This window comes from Natrix helvetica (assembly GCF_964273705.1).
Source record: "Natrix helvetica genome assembly, chromosome: 16".
Lineage (NCBI taxonomy): Eukaryota > Metazoa > Chordata > Lepidosauria > Squamata > Natricidae > Natrix > Natrix helvetica.
Window position 1 is genome coordinate 11,396,165 of NC_138563.1, and position 20,708 is coordinate 11,416,872.

General features: G+C 51.8%; 2 protein-coding genes across 2 annotated transcripts; both read right to left on the reverse strand.

The window, feature by feature from the left end:
* Positions 1-1,279: 1,279 nt before the first annotated feature.
* LOC309400088 (ras-related protein Rab-11A-like) lies at positions 1,280-8,630 on the reverse strand. Its single transcript, XM_081968407.1, has 5 exons — positions 8,371-8,630; positions 5,706-5,901; positions 4,945-5,138; positions 3,785-3,865; positions 1,280-2,643 (listed from the first exon to the last, which is right to left on the reverse strand). The coding sequence occupies exons 1-5, from the start codon at positions 8,408-8,410 to the stop codon at positions 2,501-2,503; spliced, it is 654 nt and encodes a 217-aa protein (XP_081824533.1). The 5' UTR covers positions 8,411-8,630; the 3' UTR covers positions 1,280-2,500.
* Positions 8,631-10,167: 1,537 nt separating this feature from the next.
* Positions 10,168-20,435, reverse strand: RAB25 (RAB25, member RAS oncogene family). Its single transcript, XM_081968406.1, has 5 exons — positions 20,345-20,435; positions 15,947-16,142; positions 14,448-14,641; positions 13,793-13,873; positions 10,168-12,841 (listed from the first exon to the last, which is right to left on the reverse strand). Exons 1-5 carry the CDS (start codon positions 20,391-20,393, stop codon positions 12,705-12,707), a joined length of 657 nt encoding a protein of 218 aa, XP_081824532.1. The 5' UTR covers positions 20,394-20,435; the 3' UTR covers positions 10,168-12,704.
* Positions 20,436-20,708: the final 273 nt, after the last annotated feature.

The window sequence follows — 20,708 nt, forward strand, 5'->3', positions numbered from 1 at the left end:
ATTTCAACAAACTACAATAAAAAAGGTGGAAAAAACAGAATGAAGGGTCTGGAAACTAAATTGTATGATGAACTAGGGATGTCTAGCATAGCCTATTGAAAAGAAGGACTAGCTGTGACACGACAGTTGTCTTCCAATATTTGAAGGACTATCCCAAGAGAAGAGGGAGTCAACTAATCCTCCAAAGCACCCGAGGGCAGGACACGAAGCAATGGATGGAAGCTTATCAAAGAGAGGTCCAACCTAGAATTAAGGAGAACTTTTCTGAGCGAGAACAATGAACTAGTGGAAGAGCTTGCCTCCAGGGTTAGCTGTGGGTGCTCCTTCACCGGTTTTTCAGAATAATAGACCCTTTGGCTGGGATGACATAAGACGCCTGCCTTGAGCAGAAGATCTCTCAGGTCCCTTCTAGCCCTAGGACTCTATGGCGTGAGACTCATGGTGGAGGTCTCTTTCCAGCTGCAGGATTCCCAAGTCCCCATTCCATCTTGAGAGGCTGCCGTGCAAAGCTGAGGTTCAATCGTGGTTCAAAAAGTTTTCAAGGGCTGCTTTTCTCCAGAGACCCCCCCCCCCCCACACTCCCCTTCTTCTTCTTTTGGTTCTGCTGCAAGACTCTGCTGATACCACTTTCCTGCTCAACTCTTTAGGACAGGGGTCTCCAACCTTGGCAACTTTAATCCGTGTGGACTTCAACTCCCAGAATTCCCCAGCCAGCTGTTCCAATCTGGAATTCTGGGAGTTGAAGTCCACACGTCTTAAAGTTATCAAGGTTGGAGAACTACGATTTAGAATGGTGGGAACAATAAAATGCCTTTAATGCCCAGACTTAATTTTCTTTATTTTTGTCACTATGGAAACCAAGTTTATTTAAATTCCCCACCCATCAGCAACTAAAGTAGGACCAGCCAGGGGTGGAGGAGGGCAGCTGCTGGGGGTGACTGGGGATATTACTTGACCTCATAAGTAAATGCAGGTTTTGGGCAAAACTGTTGTAAAATGTGGTCAATGTGACTGCAGGATGCCACAAACAGCTGTAAATGCAGCCTGGTTACCACACCAGGGGTGGTCACATGACCCAGAGGGGGAATGACCGTTGGAACTTTGAACCCCTCAGGTACTTGTGTAGTAACTTCAAATGGTCACTAGGCAACCAGTCATAAGTCGAGGACTGCCCCAGAGGTGTTTCTTCTGAGGATCCAGGATCATCAGAACACCAGGACAAGTGTTTGCCTCAAAAGTGAGACCAGGGAAGCCTGATTCAATTATCACCAGAACATCCTTATTAGACATCTTTTATTTAAACACTCAAAATCCCAAAGATGACATTAAACACAAATTCCAGACCACCACATGGCACACATTAAAATTCCCCCGTTTTATTATTTACACAACTGGAGCAAAACCACAATAAAACTCTGCTGGGAAGGCTTCGGAGAACATCCAGAAAATACCCTTGGAGGTTCATCCCCCCCCCCCCAATTTGTGGGTTTTCAAAAGGCAGCCATCGAAATGGGGTCTCCACTGGACCCTGCAAGAATCTGTTTGTCCAGGCACAAATAGCGTAAGAATTCCAGAAAAGTAACACTCCCTTTCCAGAACTGCCTCGGAAAATATTTGCAAGACACAAAGGTAAGAAGGACCCAATTCTGGCAGAGGGGAAAGAGGGAGGAAGGAGAGAGGTAGATTGCTGGGGATGTCAGATAGTGAGACTCAAGTCCACCTCAGTGACTGGCAACGAGGACCTGATCTCCTGGGAGAGTCCTGTGGCCAACAGGGTCTTCCTCAACCTCAAACGGAGGTCAAGCTGGACCAGCAAGTTGCATTTTTGCGACAGGCACACAGACACAATCACCAAGGAAACCCCACTCCTTACAGACTCAGGGGGGTGTCCAGCTGAGACAGATGTGCAGGCCAGGCTCCAGCGTGGTTTGCAAGGTTTGCCCTGGGAATCAGTCACGGGGCTCCCTGGCAGCCCAGGGACTTCTAAAGTCATCCAAAGAACTTGGGGTCATGTGGGGAAAGTGGCCTGTTGTAAAGATGCATCCCGTCCCCAAAAATAGCCTTGGAAGAAGCCATGAGCGGAGAGCTTTTCATCTGCTGGTGGCCACCCAGGAGGGTGGACCCTCAAGGGCCAAAATGTCTGTGGCTCTCCCTCAAGTTGTCTCAAGACCAGGGCAGCTGCTGCCTACCAACCAGAGGGGCAAAGAGTTGGCAAACCACAAGAGTCTGTTCAGCAGCCTCCTTCATGCTTCCCTCCCTCCCCCAAATCTGTCAGCGGCTTCCTGGGAGGCCGAAGAGCAGCCTCTCAGGAGAATCCAGGGCTGGGCAGTCTCTGGGGGCCTCAGCTGCAACCGAGGGGTAGCTTCAAGTAGTGTGGAGAAATGGGTCTGCAGGACGCAGAGCAAGTAGGCCGGGCCTTAGGGGAGCTGGCCCCTCTCCTTCCCCAGGGAAAGACCTGGTGGTTTCTGGGAGGCCTCCTCACTTTGTTTCCCACCACAGGTTAGATGTTCTGGCAACAAGGGGTCTGTCTCGCTTCCTGTTGGGTGGGCAAGACTTTGATGGGCTCGATGGTGGTCCCGTGGCTGAACTCTGTCTCAGGCTGCCCTCCTGCAAGTTGTCGCTGGGACACAATCCGGTAGATTTCTGGAAGAGAAGAAAACAGAGAGGAGGCCAAATGGAGTTGGAAGTCCATCTCAGTATTGAGCAGAAGCAGCCATGGTAGGAGAAGACAATCCAAGTTAAAAAAAAATAACTTGGGTCCAGAGATCGACTTGCCCACCGCTGCTGCTCTCCCTTCTAAAGTACATGCATTGTGCTGCATTGTTATAATGAGCTTCTCCGAAGGCCCTGCACTATTGTCCTACTCTCAATGCAAGGAGGGTCCTTATGCACACACGTGTCCTGCCGAAGTGGTTCCTTCCCACTCCAGGGTTTACACACTGAGCAGTCAGGAGGTGGGCATTTCCCAAGGCTCTGATCTGGCATCTCTCAAAGGGTGACTTCCTCACCTGCTGGGCTATAAAGCTTCCCAGGTATTGCGATGGCCTTCCTGAAGGGAAAGTCTGAGTGCTGCAGAATTAGGGAAGAGACCACCTTCTCCTGATGCCTGCAAAGGTTATGGGACCCTCTACACGGCAGGAAGAGAAGCTGCGGACCCAGAGGCATCTTCCGTCATTCTTGCATGGCATTTCGAAGCATATCACAGCCTAATGGAATGCAGTCATGGAAGACACACAAAGGCCGAAGATACAAACCGACCTGTACAGAGTTAGAATAAGCCCAGCTTCACGTGACCTGCTGGGTAAACGCATCCTGGGTCAAAGACCGACCAGGCGTTCCCAAAACCATTCTTGCCCTAACGTTAGGCACAATGTTTCTTGACCTCAGGAGCTTTAGGATGGGTAAGGACTTCAACTCCCAGAATTCCCCCCAACCAGCATGCTGACTGGGGGGATCCAAAGAATTAAAATCCATCCATCCTAAAGCTCCTGAGATCAAGGAACACTTTTCGAGTGAAGCCTTTGTGTCTGGCCAGGCTTTCCTAGGGGGTGGGGGGTCCTGAGGTTTGCTTTGTTTGGACTCTGCCCCCACAGATTGGCCTTGACTTCAATATCCCCCCTGCAGAGAACCTTCAGTGAACGGTTCCTGGTGCTGATGACCTCCACGGTGCAATGTAGGCCCCAGTCAGCAAGGTCCGGGGGTCCGCCTGCATTTGCCGCTCCCAAATCTGAGCCAATCTGAGCATGTGTCCACCCAGGTAGGTGTGAAGGGAAATCAGACATACCTGCCAGGATGTTGTGAAAGGCCGTCTCCACGTTGGTGGAATCCAGAGCTGACGTCTCAATGAAGGACAAGCCATTCTTCTCTACGGCAGGTGGACACATAGAAAAGGATACCACCAGTCACGCGTAATGGTCCACAGGTAATCTCTGTGAGAAGCTCCATCCAACCCTCATGCGCTCCTCAGACCTCACCACCAGAAGTGCTGAGGGCCACATCATTTACGTTGGAGCTCATCTCCCACCTGTCTAGAGGGTGCCCTCCTTGAGTGGCACCAACCTCAGAGCATTGGCAGGTGGCACCCGAGGGACGCCTCTTCCCAGAGCCCCTCAACCCGATTTTGTCCCTTTTAGTTAAATACTTTTTTTAATGCTTTTCAGATCCACGTTATGCTTTAATGTATATCATTCATCTTCTGGTTTTAAAATGTTGGTAAGTCCCTTTGGGAAAATCTCTTTTTAGCTGTAGATTACAAATTCATAAATAAATAAAATTAGGCTGAATGTTCTAAAATAGTCCTTCGTTTTTAAAAGATAGGGAGTGTTGTGTGTCCAGAAGACACAGCCCAAGTTCAGAACGAAGATCCGGGAATCTTAGGTGTCTTTTTTTTAATTTAAAAATGCATATTTTTAGTCCTCAAAGTTATAAATCTCCTTGAATCGTGTTGCTGGAAACAAGGGTTTTTAAGTGAATTAATCTTGCCCCTCACCCTAATTTAAAAATGAATGAAAAAAATCAGCGACCCCGGGTTCCCCGCGTGCTTCCAATGGCCAATGGAGAAGGCCCTCAAGCACAATGCTCCTTCTGTACAGCAGTAACACAAAAGGCAAGGGAGGAGCTGTGGCCCTCTGGCTGAGTCCCTGTCCCTGCACTGACCGCTGCAGGGCGACCGCCTTGCTCCAGGCCCAGGAAACGCCTGGCCAAAACCCTTGAAGACCCAGCGGGGAGCCCAACCACGTGGGCCAACGTGACCCAGCCACCCTCTGAGGCTCTCCTCCTTCCCCAAAGGATGCCAAGGGCTTCGCTAATGAGCGCATTTAACAGCACGAATGAGTCATGTGCTTAAGTCGCTTCCTGTGGCGAAGAGGAACAGGGGAAGGGTTCTGGGCCAGCCAGAATCCCCTCTGGGGAAGGAGAGGCTCCTCCGTGGGCTGGGAGCCTCACCTGCAAAGCTCTTGGCCTCGTCAGTGGGCACAGCCCGTAGATGTCGCAGGTCACTCTTGTTGCCCACAAGCATGATGACGATGTTGGCGTCTGCGTGGTCCTGCAGCTCCTTCAGCCAGCGCTCGGCGTTTTCATAGGTCAGGTACTTGGCAATGTCATAAACAAGGAGGGCACCGACTGCCCCTCGGTAGTAGCTACAGGGGGGAGGGGAGGGTAGAGTCACTTGCCAGCAGAACCAGACCTTCGGCAAGGTCTCCATCCCACCACCAACGGGAGCCCCCCATCCCAACAGGGCCTCCGTTCCTCTCCGTTCCTACAGGGGGCTGCAAGGCTTGGCAGAGAGGCGGGGGCCATTGGCCCGAACAAACCTTGCAGGACCATCTTGCTAAGCCCACAGAACTGGATCAGATTGAACTGCCATTTCCAGCATCTCGTGGTCGGGTGACCGCAATTTATTATGTTTTTGCGAAAGAAACTGGCATTTACGTCCAGTTTCTAGCATGGCTGGTTGGGGAATTCTGGGAGTTGGAGTCCAGCCGGATTAAAGTTGTCAAGGTTGAGAAATACAAGGTTGAGCAGAGATGGATCTCTGTGAAGCTCGCCTGAGCTCCCGAGCAGAAGGACGGAGCTCCAGGGAACCTTCGCCAGCCAATGCAGATCAAGGAACCAGATTAGAGGGCGAGGAGAGGAGACCCTGCCTAGCCAAGGCGCCCTCTCCCCTTCCCTCTTGGGCCCCCAAAGGCAGCAACCGAGTCTCTTACGCAGAAGTGATGGCCCGGTAGCGCTCCTGCCCAGCCGTGTCCCAGATCTGGGCCTTCACAGTCTTGTTGTCCACCTGGATGCTGCGCGTGGCAAACTCCACCCCGATGGTGCTCTTGCTCTCCAGGTTGAACTCATTCCGGGTGAAGCGTGAAAGCAGGTTGCTCTTCCCAACGCCCGAGTCCCCAATGAGGACAACTGCAAAGAGGCAGGGGGACTCCGTGGTTAATTAAAATACTCAAGAACCCCACGAAAATGACGATTCGTGCTTGCTTGGCTTTTGTTTTCGTTAAGAGGCTTATCCCATCCACACTTCTGAATTGTTTTCAGCCAAAGAACCGGCTTGGCACCAAGCAATTTGACCTCAGATTTGACAGTCCAACAATAACAAAGCCTGGGCATTTGAACCAAGGGTGGGGCTCCTGCCGGCATTACTAACGGTTTGGCACCCAAAAAACTTTGCTCCCCGTGCGTGCGCATTTGCACTCAAAAGAGCCTGCGCATGTGCACAACATTAAAAAAGGGGGAAATTTCATTTTTTTCAATGAAAATTGTTCTGTGTGTGTGCAGAACAGAAAATCAAGATGGCGCTGAACTGGTCCGAACTGGGAGGAACCCACCCCTGATATAAACCTCCCAGAATATGGTGAGGGAGATGGAGGTTTCTACGGATGGATGGATGGATGGATGGATGGATGGATGGATGGTAGAGAGATGCTTCACATAGATCCACAGATGGAAGATATAGAATATGGATAGGCTATAAATGACATTCTTTTATTGATCTCAAAATGGCCACCTGAGAACAACATAATTCCCCATCCCAACAGAATAGAGGGCAGCTGGGGTTTATATTCATCAATAAGTTTCAGGCTGGGTTCTTAACACCTCACTATTGTTAAATTAATTCACCGATTCCCTCTGGACAGATCCACCCCTTTGAAGAACCTGCCTTCCCTTCATCCAACACCTGTTGAGCCAAAAGAAAAAATTGCAGCTCACAACAGCTCTACAGTAAAATGCCCTGCACTTAAAGGAAGCTAACCGGCTCCTTCTGAAAAAGAATGGGAGGCCGAATAGTAGAGGCAGCTTCACAAAGGAACTCCAGGCCTCTTTAAGTAGAGAGGACACTCTGCTTTTCCTTTTTATAATTGTTGTTTCATTATAAAATAAAAATGCAGACTTTTCCAACTTTTTTTTAGTGCAGTAAAATACAAAAAAAGTCAGCTTAACCTTCTGTTTTCCACTGCACAACATTTCAAGCCATTTCTCTAACTCCAAAATCATCCTCGTCCTTGCAATCTAAAATCCAATCATTTGTTTTTAATATTTCGAGCAAAAAGTCCAGAAGTGGTTTCCAAGGAGAAACAAAACTAGACAAATTCTTCTCTTTCATTAAAACTCTCTCCATATCACTTTTACAGCCCACTCTTCCATTGTGTGAAGTAGTCTTTCTATTTCTGTGCGTATAAGACCTGCATAAGTGATACACACTCTGCTCTTCCCAGAGATCCCCTCACCAAAATCCCCCCCCCCCGCTCCTGAACCACTGGCAGCAGGTCCCTCATCCTGGCCTCTGACAAACCTGCAACGTGACATGTGTGTGGGTCACGTGGCCCATCCCCACACCTGTCCTGCTAGTTGAGAGCAGAGCTCCAGCAAGGAGCCGCCCCGAGAGCCAGTCCTCCTGACTCACCCGCCGGAAAGCTCTCTTTGGCAACGCCAAGCCCAGCCCCCAAAAGCAAATGCCCTGCTGGGGAATTCTAGGACTTGAAATCTGCCTATGCTAAAGTTGTCAAGTTTGAGAAACCCTGACAGAAGCAGACAAATGGGTACCAAACCCTTTTAAACCTCAGGATAGCCGGCTGTGTCAAACCAGCATCTAAATTCAGGGGTGTCCAATCTTGGGAACTTGAAGACCTGTGGACTCCCAAGTCCCAGAATTCCCCAGCTAAAAAAAACTTAATTCTAGTTGTTTTCCTTCCTCCTTTCCACTCCACATTGAATGAAAGCTGAAAGTTGATTGAAAGCTGGCTGGAGAATTCACAAGTCTTAAAAGTTCCCAAGGTTGGACACCCTTTTGCTGAGTAAAGGTCTCAGGTGGGGATTCCACATTGTCAGGTCGAGGAAAAGATTTAGGATCTGGGAAATCCTGGCCTGGGATGAGACCTGCTGCCAAGGGAGTGAAACGGGGGAGAGGGGTGGGGGGCAGCTTACAGGTCTATAACCCTCAGCCTTCCTCCCTGTGGGTCCTCCTACCTCGGGTATAGAGGGGGGGGACATACCAGAATTAAGCTACCCCTGGAGGACTGTCCTCTCCGTTTCCCTAACTGCAATTCCCAGAATCCTAAGTTGGCTCGGGATTTGGGGAGGGGGTCCCCTCCCAGCCCACCTGGAGCAGTCAGGGAAGCGCCCCGCGAAGCCCCTGCGCGGAAGCTTTGGAGGGCTGGTTCAGTCCAGGGTGGGAAATGGAAGGAAGGAGGATTCCCATCAACCGGGAGCCACCGGCGAAAGTTCACCGGCTCTGCGGAACTGCCGTGGCGAAACCGGGGATTCGGTTCCAAGCCTCTTACGGCCCCGGAACCGGCCAACGAGAAAGGAGCCCCCGAGGGGAGAAGGGCCGCTCCGGCGCCGCCCCTGCAAGCGACTTTGCAAGTCCTCACTCACTCTTGAAGAGGTAGTCGTACTCGTCGTCCTTGCCCCGCATCGCGCCCGGACTTCTGCGCTGGCTCCCGTCGGAGCGTCTCAGCCACACCTGCGCGTCTCTCCTCGCCCGGAAGAGCTGCCGGTGATCTCACGGGCCGGCGATTTCCTGCGTCTGGCCGGCTTCAGGCTTTCCGGGCTGGGTTGGTGCCTCTCCGGTGGCGCTGATTGGCTCGGCCTCGCCCCTGCAGCTTTATTGACTGCCGGCAGGTTCTTCGGCTGCTCACCTGGGCAGGTAGGAGGAGGGGAGGTGCGCGCGCTCCCTCCGGCTCTTTAAAGGGGCCGCCTCGCTCCACCTGAAGGGGAGAAAACAAGGGCGCGCCCCAAATGGTGAGTTTCTGCCCGCTTGTAGTCCGTCCACTTCCGAACTGACCCCACCCTAGTGAAATAAATGGGGGGGGGTGCAGCTGCTGTTTCCCAGCACCCCCAGATTCTGCAGCCCCCAAAGTTATGCAAAGTTATGCAAATAGAGACCACCTGCTGCTTCTGAGGGATGCAGGGAGAAACTTCCCCCTAAGTCTGAATCCTCCCACATCAGCCCCAGTCCGGGGCCGCCTGCCTGCCTGCCTGCCTACCAACCAGATGCCCTTGAAAAAGTTTTCATTGAGATTTGCTGGCAGCAAACTTTGCCTTTTATGTATTTCCAGATTTGGGCATCACAGGTAAAATGTCCTTGAAGGTGGTAGTCCTCAACCGTTTGTTTAGCAATGTTTGAAGTTACAGCAACATTGTAAATGGGTTTATGACCTGTCCTCACACTTATGACGGATGCAGCATCCCAGTGGTCACACCAAATTCAAGCGCTTGGCAATAAGGGTGTACTTCCAACAGTTGCCACGTGATCCCAGGGTCACCAGATAACCATTTGGCAACCTTCCCAGCCAGCTTCCAAAAAGCAGAATCAACCAGGAACGTGGATACATTTAATGACCATGTGACTCACTTAACAACTGCTTGATTCGCTTCACACCTGTGGCAAAAAAGTCATAAAATCAGGAGTGACTCACTTAACCACCTTGCTTAGATGTGGAAATTCTGTTCCCAATTGTGGGTGTAAGTGGAGGACTGTCTGTACTGCGGGGGTCAGCTGGAACAGACCACTAGCAGCATCTGTGACTTTGCCCCCCCCTTTAATAATACGTTTAATCTGTGCTTAAGTCTGAATTAAGGAAGCACAGCTGTTTGGGGCCTGGAAAAATCATTTTTATCATTTTTCTGTTGCTCTGATAATTACACGTCAATTTTTTTTAAAATGGCTATTGATATTCACTCCTTGGGGAGTGCCTGGCTACATTCATGGCAATCCATGGATCTTGCTGGGAGGAGGATGGATTCCCAGTTAACCAATCCTTTGAAGGTCTGAAACAGATTAAAAGTCAGCGCTTGACCGTTTAATATTCTTTTCATTGCTGGGGAAATGCCTGCCTGAATAACCTGGATTTTCCTTTGGGGGGGGGCGCTGGGTGAGCCTGTTCTCCTGGCCCCTTGCAGGATGCACAACTGAAAACGGAGGACTTAAAAGTGCCTGCTAATTATACTGTCGTGGGGCACTTTGTCAGAAGCATTCACAGCCTTCCCACCATTTAATAAGGAACTTCTTTGAGGTCAGTTGATCAGTGAGATTTCTTATTAATATGATTCCATGTTCTGCTTTTTAATTTTATTGATTTGATTAAATTTGCTGCAAAGCGATGATCTTCTGGCCATCTCCATGCTGACTCCTGGTGGTAACCTGCAGTGATTGTTTCTCCTCAAGTAGGAAGGAGCCCCACCTGGCAGAGAGAGAGGTCGCCATCCCTGAAGAAAAAGCCAAAGGAGGGGAGCATTGCATGGTCAACCTTCAGCTAATTGGGCAGGAAGAGGGATTGGCAATCATGGTTGACAGAGAAACATACTTTCCATAAGGGAGAGGATGAGATGAAGAGCCAGGAAACCCAGTGGCCAAAAATGACTACTAGGACATACATTGCACAGCTGGAACTCAAGACATCTTTCCAACCACCTCTGAACCTTCAAAGCACAAGAAATAGGATGATGGATGGGGAAGAAGTTGCAGAGTGAGTGATGCTGGCCTCTTCTACCTATCTTTCTGCACTGAGCAAGATGCGGTCCCCCTTTAAATGGAGGTCACCTGGATCTGGTGGCCTGTCTGGGAGAGTCCCATTCTTCTCATCTTGTTGAGTGGGGTCCAAGATGCCTTACACGCTCCTCCCAGTTCCCTTCCCTTTGCAAGTCCCTCTTTTTCCAAAATATACAAAACCTACTTTCTCCTAAGAGGACCATCATATTAAGCCACGTGATAAAAAATATGCACTCCATCATCCAGAACAATTTATTTAGAAATATGTTTATATATACATATTTATAAATGTACACACACAATATGAGGGACTCCTATCCCACGGTCAGGTGTCTCGTGGGTGGAAGATTGAGAAAAAGAATTGAGCGATGCCCACAGGCGAAAGGAATCACTGCAAGTTAGAACTGTGTGCCTGATGCCACCAAAGGAGGGCATAAGAAGCGCCTAGCAAGCCCAGCCTGGCTCCCAAGGTCTCCGATGGGAGGGCTGCCTGTGACTTTCAGCTTCATTTCTCTGCAAGCAAGAAAGCAATCTAAGCTTCTGAGGAGGCTGATTGGTTCAGCTGCAGCTCCCTAAGCCAGGAAGAAAGACGAAAGTCTCCAGGAAGGTCACCAAAGGCCTTTTGGTCCTCTGGTGCTCCATCCACCCTGGCCCCACGGGGCCAATTATTCCCAAGGAAAGACATCGCTCAACATCAAAGAAGAGGCACGAGGAACCAGCTTCCTTTGTTCCCCCTCCCCACAATTCAACTTCCATATACGTACATGCAGGATAAGGCACAATTCTCTCAACCAATGGTTGTGAAAACCAACCACCATTTGGTGCAGGTGTGCTGTGCAGTAAGCCACAACTCCTGTTTCTTTGACCCGGTAGTTGGGCTCACACACTGCCCTTAGTTAGAACCTTTGTTAACCTCTTTGTATTCATTTCCTAAATTGATACGGCTGCCCATCTGATCTGCATGACTCAAAGTAGCTAACAAAACATTGTTTAGCATTTCCTTTGAACTCAGTTACTGTAGCTTGTAACCATGGTGTCAGGTGTAAATATGACCTCTGGTGGTTTGTGTGTGTCTTGGCCAAGTTCTCTTTTGCCAGTTCCTCAGAGGGGCTCATCCACCCACCCCTCACCACTTCCTAGGAGTCCAGTTTCACCAATGAACAATACTTCTGTCCAGCTCAGTTACAGCTTCTACTTCCAGACCAATTAAATCCCTTTATTCCTTCCAGAGGAATAAAATCTTTTGTCTTTCATTGGGATATTAGCAGATTCAACATATAGTAGGGAATTTCTCTGCAAGGCAACCCTTTCCAGATTTCAACCCTCTCTCTAGGGTGGCCAGAGTGGTGGGTGGAGTTCTGCCTGGACCACCTTCCCAAGATGGAGTCCCGTGTATCTTTACTCCTGGTTCAGGTGGGAAGAGCATTTTTTAATCATCTTTCTGCCAGAAATGGCAGAACTCTTTCCGATCTCATACAGGTTTTCTTTTTTAAAAACCCTCTTAATTTCACTCTTTCACTGGTGAGAAGGAAATGGCTGTGGAGAGCTCTGAGGACCGGGAGAGAAGGGCCTTCCTGCTCCAGCACCGAGTAGCCAAGCAAGCAAGAGTGTATGTGTGTGTGTGTGTGTGTGTGTGTGGTTTGTGTGTTGCCTACAATGGAGTCAAGCTCTGCTTGAGTTTCAAGGGGAGAAAAAGCCCTCGCAGCAACCCAGGTCAGAAAACAATTTTAAGCACCATCCGAAAGACAAATAGAGGTTCAGACCGGGTTCTCTTTGAAGAATCATGGTTAAGATCGGATGGGAAGCCCCTTCCCATCAACTCCTCTCCTGGCACCGGTTCTGCCCTGATGCTTCCAGGATCAAAAGGCACTTTCCCTTGCCAAGTCACAACCAGACATGAGAACTGGCCTCTTGGCTTCAGCAAATCTGTTCTGTGTGTGGGTGAATCTGGATCCAATCTAGAACCAGCTTTGGAACGATTTCCTACGTTGCTCCAACACAAGACCAAATTCCCGAACTTGAGGTAGGCAAACAGATCAAGAAATTCTGGTCCATCTATGGCTAAACTGCAGTACAACAGGCTTTTAGCCTATCGTGGCTTAATTTTGGCTTAATGCGAACCCAGCCACTAGCTCATTGGGCAAACCAGGATTAAGCTGTCCTCTTGGCTTAATGCAGTGCATGAACCCAGCTGGTGACTCCCACCCCCCCGGCCCCCTCAGAGGTTCATGCAGCAGGACTTCCTCCCCTCAGCAGCCGCTGAGGTGGATGCCGTGTTGTCGTTTTCGGTAGAGAGCGAGATTTTGTTGTCCAGGGGACTCCTCTGCTTCTGCTTCTGCACCTTGTTGAAAATGTCTAGAAACAGGAAAAGAAAAGAAAAAAGGCGTTTTCCATCTTTTCCATCTGCAGTGAAGAGACACCGCCAATCTTACATATTGTGTGTCCCGTATTGTATTAAATATCATATAATAAATACAATTTAGAATATACTTAATATGTTACGATAAGATTTGATATGATGTATAATAATACAATAATATAAATTCTGGGAGTTGAAGTCCACGCAGCTGAAAGTTGCCAACGCTGGGGGATCTGGTTCAGGGGATCCGGAGGGGCCTTTGCCTTCAGAGGGGCCTTTGCAGATGGGAGGGGTAATCAAAGGAGGAGGAAGAAGAAGAGGGGCTTGTGATGACGCTCCTCTTTCCCCCTTCCTTTGCTACATCCATGCTGATGGTTTGGCCTGAGCTGTGAACCTAATCTCTTTCCTGGACTATGGAATGGATGCTTCTCCAAATGCATCTGACTGGAGGGGCATTTAAGAAACAAACACAAACACCCAACCCCCTTAGAGCAGCCTTGCAACAGGCCTGGCAGGTGAACCCCTGGCGTGCTGAGGGCTGGAAGCAGCTCTGCAGCTGAAGCTCTGGACGGCCTTTGCCAATCTGACTCTGATCCGGAAGAAGTCCGGATACCTCCAAGTTCTGTTGAATAGCTGACCCCGTTTGTCTCGGCTGAGGCAACTGGGAACAGGCGTCTGCTGTGGACCAAACTCAAAACTAAGGAACGTCTTCAATTTTCAAACTGGTGAATTTAGGAAATATTCAGAACCCCCCCACCCCCACCCCAAAGAAAATGGCAGTTACAATATCTACTACTTCTTGCTGGATAATCAGGTAGAAGTCTATCCAGCTCCACGTTCTTCTTTCTGGCCCCAAATAAGCAAGAGGTTAAAGGCTTCCTCCCTGTGTAGTGGAAAGCAAACTGGTCGTCCCCGGGAGCCCCTGCCCCCGAACCACCCCCACCTACCTCTCAAAATGGTCTCGAATGCCAGTTCCACATTGGTGGAGTCCAAGGCAGAGGTCTCCACAAAGAGCAGCCCGTTGTTTTCTGTGGCAAGGAAGACAGAAAAAAACCCTTCAACGGCCAAAGACGCAAAGGAGTTTAACTGGGAAAAGGTGTGAAAAAGCCACCAAAATGAAGTGGATTCTATTTGCAGGAAGACCCTCTTGAGGGGAACCGTCTCCTCCTTCAGGGAGCAGCCGCCCTCTTAGAGAAGAAACGTTGACCTCAAAGGAGGACGGTGCTGCAGTGCCCACATCTCCCTTAAAAAAAGGATTTGCCTGCCCTTTTCTTTGGACCTATTTGTTTTTCTTCTTCTTAGATGCCCATCTTAAATGGGTTTTATTAAGACCATTAAATCGGGGTGAATAAATTGCCGGGGCCACCACTTCCTTCCTCTTGCGGCTTCTAGCTGAAAACCAAGTCAACTAATTACCTCCAAACTATTTTGGACTGCAGATCCCATCAATGTGAACCACTGGGGCTGATGGGGATTGTCACTTCCCGCCTGGTTTCTCATCCAGGGGGAAAGCCATGGGCCACATCCTACCTTGAGCTGCGTGCTGCACCCGCAGCCACTCAAGTCCCTCCCCTCTGGGGAAGGGCAGCCGCCCCTTCTTACCTGCATACATCTTGGCCTCTTCTGTGGGCACCTCCCGGGCCTGGGCCAGATCCGTCTTGTTGCCCACCAGCATCACAACGATGGTGGCCTCTGCATGGTCATACAGCTCCTTCAGCCAGCGCTCCACCACATCATACGTCTGATGCTTGGTGATGTCGAACACCAAGAGGGCCCCCACTGCTCCGCGATAGTATCTATGGCAGGCAATGAGGAGAGAAAAGTGTGTGGGGGGGGGAAGCAAGAAGGGAAGAGGGAAAACTTTGCCATGGTGACCATCCCTCTGTTGGGAAGCTCATCCCTGATGGAGCTCATGATGATTCTGAGCTTCTGCTTCTAATTCTGCTTGGTACCTCCAGCAACTGACCACTCCCCAGAGCAGGCCCCCAGGGGGACGTGCTGGCCAAGGGGATTGGTGGCCCTTTTTTAGCTTTCCTCAGAGGGACCAACGTCTTCAGCTGACAGCGTCTCCTCCTCCAGTGTTGTCAACAAGGCAGCCAAGGGTTTGTGGACAGCACTGAGCACGGCCAACGTTTCTATGCATTTCTGCTGTCACAAATGCGCAACAGAAACTGAAGTACTGGATTTATTGGGTTTATATGCCGCCCTTCTCCCAAAGTAGCTGCCTTGTCTTACCAGGCTATTCCCGTTCAGCTAAGGCACAGAAGAAGAGCGAACGCACTGACAGGGGAGGCATCTTTGCTGCCAATTTGCTGCCAATCAAGGAGAACCTTTGGAGGTTCTCCTTCAACTACGAGGTCCTTGGTGCCCAATGAACTTGGTTGTTTTCTTCCAGCCGTTTCATTACCCAACTGGGTAACATCATCAGTGCTAGATAAGACTGATGATATTATCCAGTCGGGTAATGAAACATCTGCAAGATAACGACCAAACTCCCCACAGTTGTCTTTCTCCTCCACGCTGCAAACCCTGCTCTCTTCTAGCACTGATGATGTTACCTAGATGGGTAGTGAAATGTCTGCAAGAAAACAATTAAACTCAGAGAGCACCAAGGACCCCACGTGTGCTGCCTTTACGGCAGTACATGGACCGAGTGTGCACCTTGTTGTGCTTAGGCAGCAGCAAAAGGCCCAAGAATGGCATGGATGTCATCCATCAAACCACTTTGTTTAGAAAGTTTAGTATGAGATGATGATGTAAACTCAGCTGCTTCAGTCTACGTTGAACCTAGAAAACGGACGATTCCAGTCGCCCTGCATGACGGGAAGAGTTTCCCCTTCACGCCTACGAGATGTTCCTCCAGGACACGTCTAGATGCGCTCTGACTGCATCCACATCCGGGCTGATTCTCCTATGACTCATTAATCTACCCAGCAGGTTCTGTGGGAATCACCTGTAAACACCTGACCAGGTCAGCCAAAGCACCAATAAAATCTATTGACTGAGAAAGGTGGGAGGGAGGAGACTTTTGACCAGGTGGAGACCTTCCCAGCTTGCAGCCCACTGCCCGCCTTGGCCAGCCACACTTTGCCTCTACTTACGCCGATGTGATGGCCCGGTAGCGCTCCAGCCCGGCCGTGTCCCAGATCTGGGCTTTCACCAGGGCGTCTCCCACCAGGATGGTGCGCGTGGAGAACTCCACCCCAATCGTGGTACGGCTGTCGTGGTTGAACTCGTTGCGGGTGAAGCGCGAGAGCAGATTGGTCTTTCCCACCCCGGATTCTCCAATCAGAACCACTGGGGGAAGGAAGAAGAGGGGGCTGCTTAGGGGCCTCTCTCCACAGGACGCGTACCAGGCATCGTACTAAGCCACGCTTGGTTTCATCATGGGGTTGGGGTGGGTGGGGGGAGGGATTAGCTGACGCAGAGGCTGAGCTCAACCAAACCATCCCACTCCCCACAATTTGGCCAGCTGTGATTTGCACCTTCTGCAGCACCGTGGTCAAATCCAGGAGAGGGCTGAGCCCAGGGAATGCGTAGTTCTGATTTGGACGGTGAGGGGAGGAGATGCAAGGAATTCCCCAGAGGCAAACCGAGGTTTGGCCTTGCAAGGAAACCCCCCCACACACAGGACCCTTTGCCCAGCAAGGCAAGCTCTTCCCCACCCACCACACTGGGACTGAGGTTGTGCAAGAGGCTAACCACACTTTAGCACAGGGTGTGCAAATCCGGTGGATGTGGTCAGTCTGTGGTCCCTGAATTGCACTATTCTGCTTCCTCAGGAAATGGGGTTGAGTAAACCGAGGCTCAGTTAACCATGGCGAAGGCATTTGCGAAAGTGTGTCTTTGTTGCCTCAGCCGCTGCTTGCCCTACAGGACACACACACACACACACACACGCACGCACAAAACACCCCACTCAAATATTTATGTCTCTAGTTTACAAGAGAATCTTCTGCAGGCTCCTGAACAGGCCTGGGTGACTCTGAAGTTATGCCTGAAGTTATTCTGCAGCCTCTCAAGATTTCTCTTCTAGCACCTGGGCAGGGAGGGTGTGCTGAAATCTGAAGAGCCCCCGCCCTCCAACACGCATGCTAATTAGGGAGAACCAAATCTTCCCCATCTCTTTGCCAAAGCAGGGATGCAAAATGGGGGAAGCAACCTTCCTCAACTGAGCCCCTGTTGGAGATGCTGGACTCCTGACCTTCCCAGCCTCCCTGGAAGCGTCAGGCCGAGAGAACTGGTGACTGGGATTCCCCCCCCCCCATTGCTCCACTGCCAATGGCCTGATCTGCACCCTCCGTGGGAAAGGAGCATGTCCCGGAGGGTGAGCCTCAGAGGCAGCCCAGAGACCAGATCCTCCTCCCTGGCTTTCTCCAGAAACAGGGCCGGGGCTTCTGCTCTGGCCACAGCTCTCATTTCACAGCGGTGATTTCACGCCCCGAAGGTTTTGCAACTTAATTGTGGCAGGAAGGGCAAATGCAACAGGCCGTAACCGGGCGAAGGGCGCTACCAGGCAGGGCAATCAAGGACTGGCAGCCGAAGGAAATTCCCTGAAATGAAAGCAGCCAAAGGAGATAGGATCCTCTGGTCATCCCGGGGCTCATGGGTGGGGGTTTCTGTATCCCATGGGAGGCCTCATCCAGCAGAGCCGATGCCAGCTTCATCAGCAGGGGTGAGGCCAGCAGGGGTGAGGCCTTCCTGCAGGGACACAGCAGGAAGCAGGGGTAGGGGCTCTTATTCAGTTGCTCCTCCAACTCTTTATAGGGCCCCAGGCAGGAGAGCCACCTTGTTGAATCAACCAGTCTCTCTCTCTCTCACACACACACACTCATTCTCACACTCATGTGTACCCAAAGACGGGAGAAAGAGGGAGAAAGAGAAAGAGCAGCACCTGGGAGGAAGACAACCTACAGGACAGCCACCCTCTTCCTCCCCAGCCCTGAGGGCCAATAAAGGTTCCCCCCTTGAATCAGGAGGCCGGGGAAGCCAGGTAGGAGTAGCCCAAAGCAGGGAGTGGCCACCAAGGGAGGGGGCAAAGCTCTTGGGCGGTAGGCCGGCTCGACTGGCCGGAACCCAGGTCTGCATTAAGCAGGGTGCGATGGCCATCAGAGCTCAGGGCTTTCAGAGCTCAGGGCTTCCTTCCAAGCAAGGCGAGCCCTGGGCTGGGTCAGCAGCCGCACCCCAGGCGGGAGGGCCCTGCACAGAGCAGGCACTTCCTGGAGGAACCAGCTGCAGGGCCCCTCCCTGGGCCTTGGCTTCTCTTTCTGGCAGTTTGTTTGCTTGCCTGTCCACCCGCCCAGCCTCCCCTGCGGCCCTGGGCTCACTGCCCTCCTGCCGAAGGGGGAGGTGGGCCCTCTTCCCCTCAGACGCTGCCTGTGGCCTCAGGGTTCATACGGGGGGGGGCTGCCACTTGCCAGCCAGGTGAGCGGTTTTCCTTGCCCTAATGTCTGTCTGATTTAAGCCCTAATGTCTGTCTGAGTCCTATCAGCTCTAAAAATCTCCATTTGTCAATAAACCAGTCAAGGAAGTTTGCCAGTCACAAAAGAGAGAAATGTCCCCCTGAAATGTCAGCACTTAAGGGACCTGAGTTACCGAAATACAATTGTAAAATGTGAAATGGAACCCGGCTCTGAATTGATTGTCCGTTTGGGTCTAAAGACACTTCGAATACACCTTGGCACTGCATGGGCAACAATTGTAGCCTGGGATTTCCTTGCCAAGAGCTGAATTGCCCTGAGCCAGAAACACGGAAGACAAGGAAGAAAATCATCAAATGAACAGCCAGATTAAAGGAAAATGTATCCAGATTGAAGTTGATGAAAGCACGTATCTAGGCTGCTCCTAGAAGAAAATCTTCTTTGACACACGTTATTGCTTTTCTGTTTGCATTATTATATTTATATACACCTTTCCGCTTATGGTATCTAAGCACTCAAGGCCGTGAGCAACAGTCATAGTTGAGGAAACTCAATCTGGCGCCCGCATAAGCTATTTCTTCTCAAGCTGGTTTCTGTTTTCATAATGGAAAGGACTACTTTTTTCTTCACACCAGGAAGCAGAGGGAGAAACTCTTGACTTCTGGAGTTCTCTCGTTTGGCCCTGCTTGTTTCTCTCTCTCTCTCTCTCTCTCTCTCTCTCTCTCTCTCTCCTTTCCCCTTGTCACTCCCTTGAACACAATCAAGATTGCGACAGTGTGTGTGTGTGAGGCGGGGTGTTATACACCAATATCCAGATCTCCTTTTTAATGCTTCACAAAAGCTGAGGCTTCTATCGTATCGCTGGTGTGTTCTGCATTTAATAGCACATTTTATGGGATCAGGGGAGCCCAGTTAATGCAATCAGAAACTATCTACAGAGAGCAAAAGCCCAGATCGACCAGGTTAATAAGGCTGCAGTCCTTGACTTCTAATCCTTAGATCAGTCGCGTGTTTCTCTCCCCCTCCCCTCCCCCCCCCCGTGTGTAGGGTGTCAGAAGGCTCCTTGCAGGGAAATGCCCCTGTGCACCCAGAGGAAAAGTTCCTGTTGCTGTGAAGGGAGAAGGCGAAGGCCAGGCAGGCCGAGGACCTTCAGGGCACATTGAAGCCCCTGGCCCTGCACTCCCTAGGAAAGGACTTGTAAGAGCCCAAGTGGGGCAAGGAGGCAGGGAGAGGGAGGGCTCACACAGGAGCCGCATCTTCCAAAATGTTGTGAGTGAAGCTTTCCAGAACATTCACACCTTTGGAGAGCAACACTTCTATTCTGGGCGTTTTATCTAAAAAAATAAACACAACTCTTCAAAAAGAAGTAGGCCAAGTCTCAGAGGCTGTGACAATGCGAATGGGGACATTTGGGGCCCCCAGAAGCTGCAAGGAGAGAGGGAGGCTGGTCCCTGGCAAAGGCAGGGCCCTTACTGGAGGTGCAGGTGGAGGAGAGACAGGGGCCCCAACCAGGTCCATCCTGGGACCCCAGAGCTGCAAGCTTTCTGCCTTCCCTGAGCACCCTCACCCTGGCCAAGTCCACCTTTTGTCACCCACTTGATTGGCAAACAGGTCAGCTAAACGGGAGCTAAACGCCTACTTTCGCTGCGGAGCAGGAAGTCCGAAAGAGCCTGTCCTGGCAAGCCTCGCAGTCCATGGAACCTGCGGGGGGGGGGAGTGGGGCGGGGGGGGGGCGCGACAGGTGCGGCCGCAAACGGAAGTGGCTCTTTTGCCTCGCAGGGATCGGGAGGCTGAACTCCTGCAGGGGCATCGAGCGGATCCCGCCTCGGGGACCGATTCTTGGCAGCCGGCGGAGGGCAGAGCCGAGCCCGGAACGGGCAGCGCAGGCGGGCAGCAGGGCAAACGCCCCCGAAGCCCCAGGCAGCCTTTCCTCAGCGCGTCCCCCGACCGCCCCGCTTCCCCCCAACTTCCTCCCGAGCCGCGGCCGGTGGTGCCCTGCAGGGGAGAGCCCGGCCCGCCCGAAGGCCCCGCCCGCCGCCCCCGGGCGCCCCCCCCCCCGCGCCGCTCGCCGCCCCTCGCCTTTGAAGACGAAGTTGTAGTCGTCGTCCGATGCCGCCGCCTTCGCCATGGCTGGACGCGCCGCCGCTGCTGCTGCTCTGCGGGCGAGGCGGCGGCGGCGGCGGCGGCGAGCAGGGCGGGGCGCGGCTCACCTGGGAGGGCGGGGCGGGCGGGCGGCAGGTGAGGCGAGCGTTTGCTCCGCCGGCCCTTGCCTGGGCTCCCGGGGGGGGGGGGCAGCGGGAGTCGCCGCTTCCTTGGCTCCGCCGACAGCGGCTCGGGCGCTCCTTTCCGAAGTTTGCGGCCGCCAAGCGGAGCTAGGCTCCTCGGCGGCGCCTCGGTCGCTCCGGCGCTCTCCGTGCCCGAGCCCCATTTTCAGCCCGGCCAA

Bases quoted from the DNA above. Each gene is read 5' to 3' on its own strand.
- LOC309400088 (XM_081968407.1), bottom strand. From the start codon at position 8,410: ATGCGGGGCAAGGACGACGAGTACGACTACCTCTTCAAGA. The intron at 5,139-5,705 runs GTAAGAGACTCG...TCCCCCCTGTAG, and splicing joins TACCGGGCCATCACTTCTGC to CTACTACCGAGGGGCAGTCG. The intron at 3,866-4,944 runs GTGAGGCTCCCA...CACCTGCCGTAG, and splicing joins CGAGGCCAAGAGCTTTGCAG to AGAAGAATGGCTTGTCCTTC.
- RAB25 (XM_081968406.1), bottom strand. From the start codon at position 20,393: ATGGCGAAGGCGGCGGCATCGGACGACGACTACAACTTCGTCTTCAAA. The intron at 14,642-15,946 runs GTAAGTAGAGGC...TGCCTGCCATAG, and splicing joins TACCGGGCCATCACATCGGC to ATACTATCGCGGAGCAGTGG. The intron at 13,874-14,447 runs GTAAGAAGGGGC...TCCTTGCCACAG, and splicing joins AGAGGCCAAGATGTATGCAG to AAAACAACGGGCTGCTCTTT.